A 17,303-nucleotide genomic window follows, 5' to 3' on the forward strand; every position below is an offset into this window, starting at 1 on the left:
GGCTTGTCCAATCCTTTCCAGATTTCAGTACTGACATCAGATGTTACTGTGCTTCCTAGTTAGTTGAAGTGATTGACATGTTCTGATTTGCTTCCATTTACTGTGAGGTTGCATATTGGAATGTCCTTTTTCTGTCATTACTGGACAAGATATAAGCAGGGTTAATTAACTCTGACTCCGATGTCAGAACTCAGAGTACCTCTCAAGCGTTCCCCAGTGGTCCCTTCAGCAACATAAAACTCATCCCAAAAGCCATAAAAATCATTTTTTTAAATTCACGTAAGCTGTATAAAATGCTGAAAAAGTGGCTTTAATTTGTTTTCTCCAATATTCACAATTAATTTCAACTTTTTTGCCTAGATTACATAACTATTATGGGTACAGGGAAAATGAATTGCAAATCACGTGATGCATCTCACACAAAACTTCTTTACAGTAACAAAAACACTGGTCCTTCTCACCTTATTTTCATGTCGCACAGGTTATTATGGTGCATGGTGTAGTTTCACAGTAGAGTAGAAACACTTGTTAATTCAGTGCACAATAAGAATTTGCAAAAGTTCCAGAACTATGGTGCTATTCCAATTGAAGCCCCAGCCAGGAGAGCAGAGCTAAATCTTTGGCAGTTCTTTTCAATCATTTGGTAGCTAGTTATACATGCAATTTTACTCACTTCTTTCAGTGCTACATCTTTTTTAAAAATGTGTTCAATATAAATATTATTCCCTGGTGTATATTCTCATCTGAATGAAAAACAACTACAGACAAAAACTGCACAAAGTAATAAGCAATTTGGTCAATGTTTATGATTACTCTCTGTTCAATAAATGGTAGCTTTTGGAAAAATGTCAATTTAAGTGTACTCAATTATTTCCTATTTCTTCATTCTTCACTGGTTCAAAGTCACTCTGAATTAGTGACAAAATCAAAATCAGGTCAATTATAATCCATATGATATTTGGTAATTTGCCAGGCAGATAATCTCAACCCATCACTAATCTTTACCATATTTATGTAAATTCTTTATGCACAATACATAAGTGTGACAGACAGCATGAGACACAAAACTTCAACTGATCCAGGTAAGCTCTTAAATTTTTTTTCACTGCAGGACATCTCCATACAGGGATACATCAACAGTATGAACAATGCTGTAGATTTGAAAATACAGATGTGAGATCAAGCCCTAACAAGTTTACGATTTAAGCACATAATCTTGACGGATATTATCTAGTACTGTGGGATTACTGCATTGTTGGACACGTCATCTTTCTGATGAGATATCTGACTGCCCGATTTCCCTGCTTAGGTGGATGTAAAGGATCCAATGGCTTTATTTAAAGAAAAGCAGGAGCTCCCCTAGTGTTCCAATAACATTTATCCCTCAACACTACCAAAAAACATTTCTGTTAAGTATCTCATTGTTCGTGGAATCTTGCTGGGAGCAAATTGAACTGGGGAATCTTCAAGTGATGAAAGGTACTACAGAATTGTAATCTTTATTTGCTAATAATACCAATAAAAATTATTTACAGTAAAATTATCCAGTGTTCTACCAACTGGAATTCTCGTTTTGAAATCCTGGTGTCAGGTCTGTCTTTTGATTGGAGATGTCAAACTCACTGATAATAGTTATTGGTAGCTTGTCCTCACTCAAGTGTCAGCCTCCCACTGCTCTGCAGCACCACCTCCCCTTGGCGCCATGCACTTCATTTGTGCACTCCGGCACCTTTTGTGAGATCTCAATACCTGTGAGATCATCCTGGGGTCTCACGGAGTGAAAACGCAGAACTCACCTTACATCTCAGTTAATTGGCACGTTCGATTAACTGGTACCTCCCATTCCTGGAGCATATTGGAATACAGAGATTTTTCTATATTTAGGAAATGTATGGCATGTCAGAATCCCAATGTATTGCTCCACAGGGTAAAAAAATTATGGATCTGTGGCAGTGATATCCTCACAGAATGGGTAACCAAGATACTTCCTACGAAGGGAGATTAAACAAACTACAGTTGCATTTCCTGTAATTTGGCAAATTAAGGGGTGATTTATTCAAAAATTTTAAGATATTAAGGGGAACAAATAAATAGATTGGAAGAAGCTATTTTCACTAGTCGGAATGTCTAGGACGTTGGTGGCACAGCCTAAAATTTAGAGGCAGACTTTTCAGGAATGAATTTATGAAACACTTCACTCAAAGGATGGTAGAAGTTTGAAACTCTCTTCTGTAAATGGTAATTGATGACAGATCAAATGTTAACTTTAAAACTGAGTTTGATAAATTTTTTTGTTAGCCTAAGTTGTGAAGGGATGGGACAAAGGTGGGTATATGGAGTTCACACAGATCAGCCATGATCTCATTGAATGGGGAAACAAGCTCAAGGGGATAAAGAGCCTACTCCCACATTCCTCCTCAAAAAAAAAATCAGAGGGAAAAATGAAGAAATGCTGAGTACCACCAAAAGAGAAAGAGGCAATAAAACATATACACCCCAAATAATGCAAAAAAAAAATAGACACTTTAGGAGCTTTAGTTCTTGCAGCTGGGCAGCATTATGAACTGCTTTGAGCTTATGTTTCTCTAACTATAGAAACTTATTAGGAAAATAACAGTATGGCGAGGATTAAAATGAGCTCACATCATTGTGGATTCTAAATTCACTTGAAACATACATAACTGATTGACAATCTCAGAAAAGGATACAAGCTAAATATGATAAACAGTCATTAGTTTTTACTCTGGTGCTTTTATCTTCTGTAGCGATATCTTTTGAAATGAAACCATAGTTGAAATATTCCATTGGCAAACTGACACCTAAAACCATGCCGATGAGAGTACTCCCACTCGCGGTTCACAATTTTAAAAGCAATATCTTCATACGGAGGGCCTGCATGGAAGCGGAGAATTGCAAAGTCCTTGTTGTCCACACATGGCTCAAGGAAATATTGTGGGGTTGCCCTCTTGTCAATAAGGTCTGGATAAAATATGTTGAATTTGTAACCCTGGACAATCTTAGGAGGAGGGTTGTCAAAATCATAATGGGTTTGGTTGTATTTGTTCCACTCAAAGCCTGTATGGACACGATTGAAGAAACGTGGTTTTCTTGGACGGTATTTGTCAGCCCAAAGGTACACTTTTCCAGTTAAGGGCATCTCCACACTGAACTGAGCTTCATCAGTTCCCATTCCCTCCTTGGCTTTGCGCACAAATGCATCTTCAGCGCTCTCACTGGCATCACCTACACAGAACAAGTAAAACAGACACTGAAAACAGGAGATAATTCAATCTGACAAAGAATACATTTATTACTTGAAGAAACTATAGCTTATAATTATAGCTAAGATTAATGATTTAAAGTATGGATCCTGAATATATTTGTCTATTTAGTCACAACATGTAACACATTAAGTTACTGGAACTGGGTGCTTAGGAAGAACAGCTTGTACATATCTTAGTCAGATAATTATTGTGCTTTTCTTCTTGCTCCCCATCCAGAATTTGAGGGGTCCAGTTGGCATACAAAAATGAGAACCTGTTAGCTATAGTAGTCATTGAGAAATAAATTACTGCACTAACAAAGCTTAACAAATAAAAAAAACTGGGAAGCAGATATGAGTTGCGAGGACAACCTTACTAATGGGATTGTGCTGGAGGCGGTTTAAGTTGCACGTGGTGGTCTGCAAATTGAGAGACCGCTAGAGTGAAATGTGAGAACAAAGGTGAACCTGTTGTTGCTTTGAGAGCAGAGGCGCAGGAAATGAAATGAACAAGGTCAAGGGTCTTGTCACCCCTTGTTGAGGCAAGGAAGAGACATTTCATACATTCTGGTGCAGAAAGAGCATGTAATAAATAAAAATTGAATTGCTGTTTGCAATATTCGCAGATAATAAAAATGATTAGAGAATGGTTGTGGTGTGAGACAACAGTTTATAAAACACTTGCAGAATTTTGAAGATTGTTGAGTAAACAGATCCATCCCTTACCTGTCACTTGCAATTGCTGCCTTGCCATCATTAATTTTTGCAGATCCTCATCAGCATCTACTATGTGGGTGTCCATAGGTAGTTCATGAGGGCTGAGTAACTTTGGACTGTATTTTCCAGCATCGTAATCATCCAAGCTCTGTTGGATTAGATCCTCCTCAGTGAGCACTGCCTCTCCTTCAGCTTCAGGCTCTGCATTCTCCTCTTCTTCATTGGGTTCTGAAGCTCCTGAGGCAGAAGTGCCTGGTGCTTCCTTTTCTTCACCTCCCGACCTGCAGGATACAAATAAAATCAGAATCTCGTCCTTTAATAGTGATGGCTAGTTGGCCATGAAGTTGGACACACTTTCAAATTTGTTATTTAACATGAGAGCACCATTAATGCTTTGGTTAATTAGGGAAGAGAATTTTATCCACGGCTTTGCCAAAGCAGGCTGAAATGGGTTTAATTCTTCTTGTGGGTATATTCCTGTCGCTCTAGATGACCTACTGCAACTGTTGATACAACAGTTTGCTTTTCTACAGCGTGCAGGGGTATCTCAAGCATGCTCAACGTAGAAGTAGCTGGCTCTCTGTGCCAATATTAATTATAAACCTTGAATCCTATACAAGGTTGATTGGAGAATGACGGTACACATTTTGGCAGATCAAAGAATAAATCCCAAACATCCATAGTAATGCTTATCTTTTAAAGGTAACCTGGGAGTCCTAATCTTGACGATCTGCAGGTGACAGGGCAGAGAGGGGTCAGAGGAAAGGGCAAGGTTACAGAGAGGGTTGGCAGAGACAGAGGAGAAAATGCATGAAACTAGGTGAAAGAAAAATTAGTAAGCAGCAGAATTTAAGTGAAAAAAAACGTAAAGGGAGAAAAAGCAAAAGGGGGTTCCAAGAGGAGAAACTTTGAGACCGATGCCATTAGATCGACTAGAATGTAAATATTTACCGTATGAAGCTGGTTTTAATTAATTCTTATGTTGCAAGACCGGAAATTCAATTGATGCCTACACCAACAGACCATAAAATGGGCTGTTAACATTTCTGGGCCTCTGGTGCAGCCACATATAACATAATGTCTCAAAATGTAAGAATGCATACTTGTCCTTGGGAAACGGAGGGTCTTTCTTTTGAATTGCAAAGAAGGGCTCACTTTCAACTCCTTGATTTTGCTTCAGCATGCAAAGGTTCTGATGTAATTCATTTTGGTCTGTTTCATCAATTCTAATGGAAACAAAAAATAATATTTAGATAAATTGAAACTGCAGAGTACTAAGAAAAAAGTAATTACAATTTGAGTTTGTTTCTCTAATACAATATATTCAGCATATATTAGCTACTTTCTATTACTTGTTGTAGATAGATGCTGCAATGATGGAAAAAGCAATTTTTTTTCCCCACAGCGAAAGAAAGATTCAACATCAATACTCCCAAGACACAAAGTTTTTCTACATTGCACTGCCACTTCAGACTCAGAAAAGGACTCATGATAATAAGTTAAATATCTTGAATGCCCCACGAGATGAGTAAAATGATTCCACACTAAACTTGAATAGTTCACCATCCAGTGTTGAATTATTATTTTAGTTATAAAGATGCTACAATAGTGCAAGGTTGTACTGTGCTGAAATATTTAATTTGGAACTAATGCTAAAGCAATTCAGCTGAAATCAGCATCAGGCATGGTCCTGTTATTCCATTACATTTCAGTTATTTTTATGTTTCAGTAGAAAGCAGAATTGACTGTAGAATTAGATCAATTCGCAGTGGCTTCAATTCTTTATTATGGACCAGATCTTTTATGTATTCGCCAGCGTCAACAAGAACAGGTTTTCGTCTGGTTTTTTTCCAGACACAAGACCACTGATCATCCGTTCCTGCTGCTGCACATCCTCCAGGAACTCCTCCACTTTAGTAACGACTCTGCGTTTGCTCCAGTTCTTGTTCTTGTTGACATTTCAGAGACGTTACTGGTGGCCAGTTGTCCAATTTCTGTATTCAATTAGTCACAGTGTTTTCAAACTTCTGTGACATAGCACTCTGAAAATCACTGTGACCAATCCAACAGAGAGACTGTCAAAGCATAAAATAAGCTACAAAGGTATCATGCAACAAAATGGAATTTTACCGTCACAAGGAAAAGATGGAAAAAAATCCTCATCTATTACGAGTATTCCTTTAGCCCTATCAAATATCCGTACCTGACAGGAAGGTTCTCTGCATTACAACTGCCAGTTGAAGACAGGCTGCTCTGATCTGTGCTGAAATATTGCACAAGTGATGTGAATATGACAAAATTTATATAAAGAGTAATCTTTTGTAAGTACACCCTTGTAAGATCACTTAGTTGAAAATGGCTCATACTTAACACAGTTATCAAGTGTGCTTTGAACAGGACAATTTCCACAATAGTAAATTGTTGGACAGAATGGAACTTGAAGTTTTAACTAACATGAATTACCCAATCATACTGCTGTCGCCTAAGCATCCTGAAGACTATTATCCAGAATAATATATAGGCTGTAGATTGATACAAGGCAGTAATAACATGGTTCAGACAATAAACTCTGATCAGTTCGTTAGCAGCTGAAACCCAAGATGTTTTACTGTCATCAATACATTTTAACCCGTTTGCCAGAGGAGCGTTATTCTTTTTCCAGCCACTTTTTGTGGTAAGCGGCCTGCACAATCGACTGCAATGAATAACATGAAAATAGTATTTACGTGCATCAATGATATTTAATCACAAAACTGACTCCAGTATGAGACAATGCTAACATTTACAGTGTGATAGCTTCTAAAGAATGCTTCCAAGGTAAGAAATTAGTTTAGTGCATGGTACAAGATGGCAAAAATAAGTGACATTGACAGCTCTCACCCCATGCAATAACCGCACATAGAATAGACCTCAAATTTAAGGATACATACTTGTGCTTGGGAGACTCTGATTCTTTCTTTAGAATGGGAAACAAGGGTTCACTTTCCACTCCCTGCTCTTGCTTCAGTTTATAAAGTTTCTGCCGCAGCACATCCTGGTGCCGCTCACGTAGTCTGAGGGAATCACCACAAATACAAAATAAGTATCGATTCACCCAAAGAAGTAACAACATGGAGGAAACAAAAGAAAAATCTGTGACCTTTGCACATCTCACTAGGTAAAGAACATTGGAAACAGGAGCAAGAGTAGGCCCTTCCATTCAATAGGATCATGGCTGACCTTCAAACTCAACACCATTTACCTGCGCTATCCCCACATCTCTCCATACCCTTAGAACCCAAAATCTATTCTCTCTCTCTTGACTATGCTTAAGAACTGAGCATCCACAGCCCAATGGGGTAGAGAATTCCAAAGATTCACAAACCTGAGTGAAAAAAACTTCTTTTCACCTTAATCTTAAATGGCTGACTCCTTATCCTGGTCTCTAGTTCCAAACTTTCTAGCCAGTGAAAACACCCTCTCAGCATGTATCCTGTCAAGCCCTCTAAGAATCTTGTATGTTACAATGAGGTTACCTCTCATTCTTCAAAACTTCAAAGACTACAGACCCATTATAGTTTGTTGCACCACCCCCAAGGCAAGCATATCCTTCCTTAGGTACGAGACCAAAACAGTAAACAGTACCTCAGGTGTGGTCTCACCCAAAGTCCTGTACAATTGCGGCAAGGCTTTCTCACTCTTGCACTGTAACTCCCTTGCAATAGTGACCAAGATACTATTTGCCTTCCCAACTGCTTGCTGTACTTGTGTGTCACTTTTCATGTTTTGTGTGCAAGGACACCCAAATCTCTCTGACGACCAGCATTTAACACATTCACACCATTTAAAAAATATTCTGATTTTCTATTCTTCCTACCATAACCTCACATTTCTGCACATTACACTGCACCAGTCGCCTTCTTACTCACTCAGTTAATCTGTCTACATCTCTTTACAGATTCGTGTTCTCCTCACAGCTTACTTTCCCACCTAGCTTAGCATTGTCTGAACACCTGGATACTTTATACTCGATCATAAAAGTCAGTAATATAGATTTTAAATATTTGAGGTTCCAGCACCGATTCTTGCAGCACTCAGCTAGCAAGAGGCTGCCAACCTGAAAATAGTCAGATTATTCCTACGTTCCATCTTCTGTCCTTTAACCAATTCTCTGTCCATACCAGTATATTACCCCCAACCTCACGAGCTCATCTTGTGTAATGACATTGAGTAGCACCTTTTAAAATGCCTTCTGAAAATCCAAATACACTACATCCAGTAGTCCCCCTTTAACTACCATGCTAGTTACATCCTGAATAAGCTTTTAATAGGTTTGTCCAACACGATTTCCCTGCTTTAAAAGCTTTGACTCTGTCTAATCATTTTATGATTTTCTAAGTGCCTGTTACCACTTTCTTAATAATGGATTCCTACATTTTCCCTATAACCGATGCCAAGCTAATTGGCTTGTTGTTTTCTGTTTCCTTTCTCCATCCTTTATTAAATAGCAGCATTAAATTTGCCACTTTCCAACATTGGGGCTGTTCTAGAATCTAAGGAATTTTGGAAGATCACAATCCATGCATCCACTACGTCAGCAGCCCATAAATGCACAATTTAGACCACACAAGTGAGACCAAAATAATTGGCGACAAGGCAGAAAAATGTGATTAATGGTTGTTTGCCTATTCTCAGCCTGTGGAGGCCAAACGCTGACAGACAGTTAGGGTTAAGTAGTCTGTTTTAACTTCTTTGTAGGGTGCCCAAGGGTCAAAAAGCCCATTGGCCTTCTTTGTCCAAGTTCATGTGTGAGGAGACAGCTTGGGCAACATTCCAGAAACAAAAAAACATTAATGGAAATTATATGTCAGGCTGAATCCATTTTTTCCAGGGAAGGGGCTCCACTACTTGCATGTTCTTTCTATTCACGTGGATACATGTGCCTAATATGCATCATCAATATTTTGCCAAATAGCAGCCAATTACAAAAATACTCCAAATGCACAGAGCTCCATTACAACCACGGAAAAGCACATCTGAATGAACCAATGGAAAAGTTTCACACCCATAATCAATGTTTCCTCTAAACTGCACGGGTGTGATTGCACAGCAATATGGGCTCAGTCCCACCATGTACAACAAAAAAAATTACCCATGTAAGCATTGCTCATAATGAATTTCTTTTTATTGCTCTCTACACCTTGTGCTCAGTCCTACCTGGCTCTGGCCATATATGCCTTGAGCTGCTGCAATAAAGATTCCCAGTAGCCAATGTCCAAATTTGAACCACCAGTTTTGATTTTTGCCTCGATGTTCTGGTACAGTGCTTGAAGTTGGTTGTAGGTTTTCCCTTTAAATACAGACTGGACATCAGTGCTCACTGAAGTGTTGATTCCCTCTCGTCTCTCGCCTGGAGAAGAATTTTTTTAAAATGAAGAGAAAGAATACTAAAACAAAAACAGAATTACCTGGAAAAACTCAGCAGGTCTGGCAGCATCGGCGGAGAAGAAAAGAGTTGACGTTTCGAATCCTCGTGACCCTTCGACAGAAGTGAGTTGAGTTCTGTCGAAGGGTCATGAGGACTCGAAACGTCAACTCTTTTCTTCTCCGCCGATGCTGCCAGACCTGCTGAGATTTTCCAGGTAATTCTGTTTTTGTTTTGGATTTCCAGCATCCGCAGTTTTTTTGTTTTTATCTTAAGAAAGAATACTATTCTGACAGTCACTATGCTTTGAAAAAAATTGCTTATGGCTAATTCTAGAGCAAGGAACATATCTGCACAGTACTATCAAAATTTCTAAATAGGTGCTTACTCAGTGTGGAACTGTGATCATCCATCAGGAGTTTTCACATCAAGATGCCTTGCATGACATGTCAAAACTAATGCTTTTGTTTCTGTACTATTTGTTTTCTATCCTGTGCTGAAGGTGTTCCTGTATCACAGGTGCAGGACCAAATTTGGGGACTCAATTATCTGTTCATTTTTAATATCCACCTGACCATTATAGTAGATAAAGAGAGATTACATTGTATAAGACTAGGATGGTTTTCACATGGCATCACATCTTGCAAGGCCCATGAGGCCATTTAAAGAGCAGGATGTGATTTGATCAGTGACAACCCCAATGGAACACTCTAAACAGTGACACTATTGTATGCAGATTCATAAAATTGTTATATCTGTTGCTTACCACCCTATTAGCAGTTAAGTGTGCGCGAGTAACAGAAAATTAACAGAGGATTCAATGGAAGTGTTCAAAATCAGGAGCAGTATGGACAGAGTAGCACTGACACTGGGGAAGAGCCCAGATGCAAAAGACACCAATTTAAGGTGATTGGCAAAAGAAGCTACAGTGACACGAGGACAAGCTTTTTTTTAAATGCAATGAGTGTTTAGGATCTGAAATTCACTGCCCGAGAAAGTGGTGGAGGTAGATTCTATTGTGGCTTTCAAAAGGGAATTGGAAAATTATCTGAAGAGAAACAATTTTCTGGGCCACAAGAAAAAGCCAGGAGAGTGGGAGTGGCCCTTACAGAGAGCTGGTACAGATATGACAGGCTGAATTGAATGGTCTCCTTCTGTGCTGTAACCATTGTGATTAGTTAATGTGAACTGTGGCTGCTCACAGACAAAAAAACAAGCACCTGTCCACTCCAAATAACCGTACGCCTGCTTCTATCTAGTCCTTTAGCTTTTTCTTCAAATTTTTAAGCATGTCTCCTCTCTCAATTTATTGTATTAACCTATAATTTATTACAAGTTTTATTTTTCAATCCTTTTTCTTTCTGCAAATCTCTCCCTTAATATGTACTCTCCATATGCCTCTCATGTTTTTATAAACTTAATATACATATCTTAGCTTTATTTGAAAGACAAGGAATGAAGAAAGATTACATCCAACCTTCAGTGAGTCCAAAGTGAGCACTGTAACCAGGTAGAGGCAAGCAGGGACAAACTGTCCTGTTCAAAGCACTTGACCAATCATAGTTTCCAAAAGTCTGAACAGGCTTTAAACTCTTCTGACTTGTCTTTGGAAGACAGTGCTTTGGAACAAAAGTCAGCTTCAGGGGGCTGCAGTTGAAATGATGGCTCAAAACATTCCTCAGCTGAGACACGAATTTTGCATGGTTCTAGCCATCCAGCTCCTATTGAAGGGGGTTCTGTTAGGCTATTATTAAAACCTTCTCAACATTGCTAGGGGCCATGTCCAAGAACTCAGACCTGCTGCCTGAGACTTGCAGTGCCTTGCATTATGTCTCCCCCTGCCAAATTCTGAGGATGAGCTGTACTATTTACTGCATCTTTCACAGTCAGCACATTGCAGTAGAGATCAAGATCAAGAGATAGGAAACAAATACATTCGTATTAGGTTCCATTTTTATATTAACTCTACAGCCGAAAACCTAAATCTGGAATTCTGCATTTGTTTAACAGTGCAAGTTTTGTCCAGAGATTTTGAGCAGCTTATCCTGAGCCAGATTACACACTGCGCATCTTTAGAGTTCAAGTATCTGTAACTAACCATATTACATTCTAGGAATTGCTAACCCTAAATGCCTGTCAATCTTGGAGCTGTGGAAATCAGAACAGAAAGATAAATGTTTAGACAGTCTGGAACATCTTAATACACATTGACCTTGACTGCTACTGAAAGTAACTTAAAGGTTATAGATTACAGATGTCTACAGATTAGTACAATTAGATAGGGTGAAATCATAGTTATTAATTAGAAGAAACAGAAGGAAGAGGGAGAGAGTAAGTGAGATAGAGATAGAAACAGGGAGAGAAATAGAGGGGAAAGGCTGAGCTCCCTAAATCTCTGCAAAGCATCGCCATTTGTTCTGGTGTGTTAGCTGTGAAAATATTAACAGTGTTTGACTCTGTATCCAAGAATTCATCCTTGGCATATAAACACAGAACTACAGTCTTTGTCTATATTATTACAAAAATATACATTCCCAAGTCTCTTATAAAAACAAACTGGGTATGGGCTTTAGTCCAGCCACAACAAAGCCTTTCATCCTGTGAACATTGAATAGCACTGGAGGGTTATAAGTAGCCTCTCTTTGTTTGAATCTCTCTGATACCCAAGCTTTAATATTTATTCCTTGCAGTCACTCTTCACAGTTTTGTTCAGGCTCTTTCTCTTTGTAGCCATGCGGTATTCATAGTGTATTTGTGGCTACTGCACATAGTTTCTGCCATTTGATTCTAAATGGAAAGCACTAATGTAAAGACAAATGAACAGACAAGAGTATGAACATGACCTCTGGAGAAACAAAAAAGAACAGGTACTGACTGCAATCCTGACCCAGTCACCCTAACTTTGGCTCCCCCTTGGCCAATCTGCTCCTAGCATCAATTTGCTGCAAGTTCACACATTTGACTCTAGCCTGAGAAACAGTGTTTCTTGATCACTGAGTGTTCTTGCTGCAACCAGCTCCTCACATGGTGCTTTGCCACCTACTCTCCCCATCCATTATTTGGTGTCCAGGTCACAAGCAGTCTCATCCGAGGTTTTATTTTGTCATTTGACTCAAGTATCTTAGGCTTTTCCTTTCTTTATTTCCAAACATTCAGGAGTTTGGGGGGGGGGGGGGGGGGGGCACTGTTTCTCTGCAAGCATGAATGTAAAAGAGATAGGGGGGTTCAGAATCATAAAACAGAGTAAATGTATCAAGAGCTTCAGATAGGAGATGAGATTTAGGTTGGTGCGGGGAGGCAGATTGAACAAGGAGCTTGTCATATGGCTGCTGTATGAACCTAGGTGAGATAGAAGGTTGGGCAGAGCAAAAAGCCGGAGGCCAAGGGGCAAGCAGTTCATACATATCGAAGAAAGAGTCTGCAACATGAGTACCCAGATCCAAACTGGAGGAAAGTGACAGACTTAAAATTCAAAATATACTTAGTCCATGAGGTGGAGAGGAAATAGTCATTAATAGAAAAATCAGTACAAACTTTTATAAAGTAACAATGCAAAGTCAAGGAAGACAAAGCTACTTGGGATTTAGGTTTTGCAGATGGACAAATAAGTTCACAGAAGCTGAGATTTTAGCTAACAGACTGAACTACACAGGAGTGACAGGCTTATTTCTTTAAAATAAAATAGATTTTCATTTTGGGAGAAGAAATTGTATTTTGCTTTATTACAGAAACTGTTTAACAGCAATCCTATAATGTAGATGAATTGCCTCATCAGACATGACCGAATCAGTCATCATCCTAGATGAAGTAACTTGTCTTGTGCACAACTTCTAATTTATTTCTTCAATAAACGTGTTACTTGCTCAAGGTTTCAAGTGGTTTTAGAGTCAACATTTGAAGCTGGACATCATGCAATTGGAGACAGTTTTCAGCCAACTGGGGCCATTTTTTTCCACTTGGATTCCAAATTGAGCGGTGGGACTTACAGTAGAGAGCAAACAAGCAAATAAAAGATCCATTTAAGGAAAATTAAAAATAGAACAAAGTTTGAGATAAATATCAATAGCAAAGTTTTAATAATTAGAAAGAATGAGAAAGAAGAGGAAAAAGATTTCGCCTGAACGTAAAGAAAAACAATCTTGTCTGAGTAGCTCTGTCATCACATGAGTTTTAGTGTTGCAAGTGCTTCAGCAGAAATGGTTAATAAAAAATACTCCTGCTAAACAAATTAAGAGTTGTCTGTCCTCTGCATATACTGTATTACTTTCCCATTACCTGGCCCCTTTCCTGAAGCTTCCAGCTTTTTCAGGTTACTGATTTCGTCCTCAGTAATGGTAGTCATATCTCTCCAAAAGTCAGCATTTTTCCCTTGCTCCAACTCCATGTAAACCTTAGGAAAAAGAAAAAAAGTCAGTCAGCCCCACTAGGATCTTCAACTTACTCATGGCTGGACCATGCATAATGTTAATATTTCTAAATCATAGAACAGTCTAATTATCGGAGCTTTGTCCCTTGAGATTTATTGGTACAAAATGTTCAAAACATTTTAACACACATTGGAAAGCCTAATTTCTATTTCATGGCGATCAAACCGCAAAGGGATACAGACATTATTAATGCGTGAGCCTTGGTGGTGAATGTTAAAAGTGAGCCAGCCACTGCACACCTCACAACTGAACAGAAACATTCCCTCATTAAATGCTCACACACTTTCATTTCCAACAGGAATTGTCAGACAACGATCAAAAATTGAATTCTGGTCAATCTTCTCACCAAAAACTTTCTTCTAACCTTAGCACAATGCAGGGGCAGAGCCTGGATTTTCCTAATTTATACAGTTGAATGAATCATTGAATAATTTACAGCCCAATAGGAGAGCCCAATTTGGCTCTAATACAGTGTGAACATGGTGCATTAGGAAGGCATGTGAGGCATAATTTACATCTCAGTTGGGACATTGACTATAGTGCATATTCACTGCTGGATTGACCTCATTATATAAAAATCATATGGTGCAAATCTCCATTAAATTAAGCTTTTGTCATTATCATTCAACAAACTTTAATTGTGGGCTGTGCATGAACACAATATCATACCAACTCCAGCATCAAGAGTAACAACTTGCCTTAATGTAACTTGTAACATATAAAAACTTGGTGAGAGAGGTAGATTTTAAGGATGGGGAGGGATCTCAAAGGAAGAGGGAGAAGAGAAGCCATGATCATCAATGATAGGGCACATCCCAGCTTTTCCTCTGTAACCATGTAAATTATTTCTCTTAAATAAACATCCAACTGCTTTCTAAAAGTTCCCATGGAATCTGCTTCCACCATTCTTTTAGGTATTTTGTTCCAGATCAATGTAATCCTGTGTGTGGAACGCTTTCTCTTCCAGTTCCTTTTACCAAGTATTTTAAATCTGCGACCTCTGGTTACTGACTCAATTTTTTATTTCATGAGATGTGGGCAGCACTGGCAAGGCCAATATTTGTTGCCCATCCCTAATTGCTCTTAAACTGCTTGCTCAGCAGTTAAGAGTCAACCAAATTACTGTGGATCTGGAGTCACATGTAGGTCAGATCACACAAGTGTGGCAGATTTCCTTCCCTCAGGGACATTAGTGAACCAGGGGGATTTTTACAGCAATGATAGATTCCTTGCCACCATTACTGAGACTAGATTTCAAATCCAGATTCATTAATTGAATTTAAATTCCACCAGCTGCTGTGGTAGGATTTGAACTTGTGTCCCCAGGGAATTAGCCTGGGTCTCTGGATTACTAATCCAATGACATTACCACCATTTCCCCATTTTCATATGCTAGAAGAAAGTTTCCCTCTACTTGCTCTATCAAAACCCCTCATAATTTTGAATACCTCCACTGTCTCACTTTAACCATCTTCACCGTGGGTAGAACAATACCAACTTCTCAAATCTCTACATATAATGTTCTTAATAACCCTCCTCTGTACCATTGCTCAGGCCTTGACAGCCATCCTGAAGAGTAACACTCAGAATTGTATACAATACTTCACCTGAGACTAACCAGGGATCTATAGGTTTAGCATGGCTTCCTTACTTTTATATTCAATGTCCCTGTCTACAAAACCAAATAACCCAAATGCTTTAACTGCCTTATCAACTTGCCCAACCACATTCATATACACCCCAGACTGCTCTTCTCTTGTTCCCACTCAGAATAATACTATTTAGATTAGACTGCTTCTTCATAATGTTCCTCTCAAAGTGAATCACTTTAACTTTGAGTGGTGCCAACTTATTTAGCACCTCCTTTCTATCTTATGTAATGTATTATTCTCTCCTCCTTTACTCCAACATTAACTTTATGCTCTTCTTTTGTTAAGACAAGTGCAAAATACTCATTCAGTAGTTCAGGTGCCCTCTGCCTCCACGAGAAGATTCTCTTTTAAGCCCCTAATCAGCTCCACGATTCCTGTATGGAACGCTTTCTCTTCCAGTTCTTTTACCAAGTATTTTAAATCTGCAACCTCTGGTTACTGACTCTTTTTTTTATTTCATGAGATGTTAATCATAATTAATCATAAACTATCCATTTACTTTTTAATGTGTTTATAAAATATTTTTGGTTTCCCTTTTATGTTACCATTGATACTTTCTTATACTCTTTCTTTCCCATCTCGTATCCTTTTCCAGTTTTCCCGGCACACTCTGTATTCTGCTTGGTTTTCTACTGCATTCTGCTCACGATTTCAGTATAAATTTCCTTTTCAATTTTATTTTAACTTCTATTTCCTCTGTCATCCAGGGAACTCTAGATTTTCGATGCCCTATCTTTCCTCCTTACATGAATATTTTTGGTTTGTATCTAATCCTCCACTTGAAGGCACGTTTTTGCTCATTTACTATTCCTTTGGCAAATCATTATTTCCAGTACTTTGGTATTAAATTCCTTCTTAAATCAATAAAATTGGCTCTCTTCCAGTTGAGTAGTTTCACCATTGATTTTTCTTTGCCCCTTTCCGTAACTACTTTAAACCAAATTATATGATGATCGCTATTACCCAGATGTTCCCTCCTTGAAACACATTACATTTTCCTTTCTTCTTTTCCTAGGGTTAGAACCAGCACTGCCTCCTTCCTCATTGGGCTAGAAACATACTGATTGAGAACATTCTCCTGTATACATTTTAGGAATTTTTCACCCTCCTTATCCTTTACACGGATTTTCCCCACCAGTCTATATTATGTTGAAGTCCTTACTATTGCTGCTTTTATTTTTAAATATTTCTGACAATTTTTCTACAGGATTTTCTCCTCTAGCATCTTCTCACTATTTGGGGGTCGATAGTAAATAGCCAGCAATGTAACAGCTCCTTTTCTATTTCTTAACCAAATAGGTTCAGTCTTTGAATCCCTCTAGGTATCATCCCTCTGTAGAAAAATATTATCCTTGATCACTACCGCCTCCCCATCTTGCTTTATCTTTCCCTATCCTTCCTGAATACATTGTAGCTAGGAAAGGTTAATTCCCATTCCTGCCCGTGTTTAAGCCATGTCTCTATAGCCAGTATATCATAACTCTATGTGGCAACTTGTGCCTGTAGCGCTTCAACCCTATTTCTAACACTTCATACCAGTCAGTTTTGCTTTCTTCCTCCATCCACATAACTTTTGCCTTTTCTGCACTATTCTTTATTCTGTTCATCCCTCAGAGATTTCTAAGTATCTTATCTCTCATCTCTGCTGCCAAGTCCTGATGTTCCCCTATTCTACCACAGCCAAAGTAGTTTAAAATCTCCCTACATAGCACTGGTTAACCTCCTCATGAGAACATTGGTCCCAGCCCTGTTCAGGTGCACTGCGTCCAGCTTGTGCAAGACCCTCCTGGCTCAGATCTGGTCCCAATGTTATAGGAATCTGAAATCCTCCCTCCTGCACC

At 38.8% G+C, this 17,303-nt stretch overlaps 1 protein-coding gene across 2 annotated transcripts in view; it reads right to left on the minus strand.

Moving 5' to 3' along the window:
* Window positions 1-294: 294 nt before the first annotated feature.
* Window positions 295-17,303, minus strand: part of cactin — a 32,742-nt gene continuing 15,733 nt past the window's right edge. Inside the window, exons 5-11 of one of the 2 annotated variants that reach the window (XM_041204328.1) lie at window positions 13,659-13,773; window positions 9,176-9,368; window positions 6,910-7,032; window positions 6,183-6,242; window positions 5,083-5,205; window positions 3,989-4,260; window positions 295-3,243 (exon numbers count right to left, since the gene is read on the minus strand). In XM_041204328.1, coding sequence (XP_041060262.1) covers window positions 2,753-3,243; window positions 3,989-4,260; window positions 5,083-5,205; window positions 6,183-6,242; window positions 6,910-7,032; window positions 9,176-9,368; window positions 13,659-13,773 — 1,377 coding nt within the window. In that variant the 3' untranslated portion in view covers window positions 295-2,752. The remainder of the gene's footprint in view (window positions 3,244-3,988; window positions 4,261-5,082; window positions 5,206-6,182; window positions 6,243-6,909; window positions 7,033-9,175; window positions 9,369-13,658; window positions 13,774-17,303) is intronic. The other variant, XM_041204329.1, reaches the window with a different exon arrangement.

The sequence above is a fragment of the Carcharodon carcharias genome, chromosome 14 (assembly GCF_017639515.1).
Source record: "Carcharodon carcharias isolate sCarCar2 chromosome 14, sCarCar2.pri, whole genome shotgun sequence".
Classification (NCBI taxonomy): Eukaryota; Metazoa; Chordata; class Chondrichthyes; order Lamniformes; family Lamnidae; genus Carcharodon; species Carcharodon carcharias.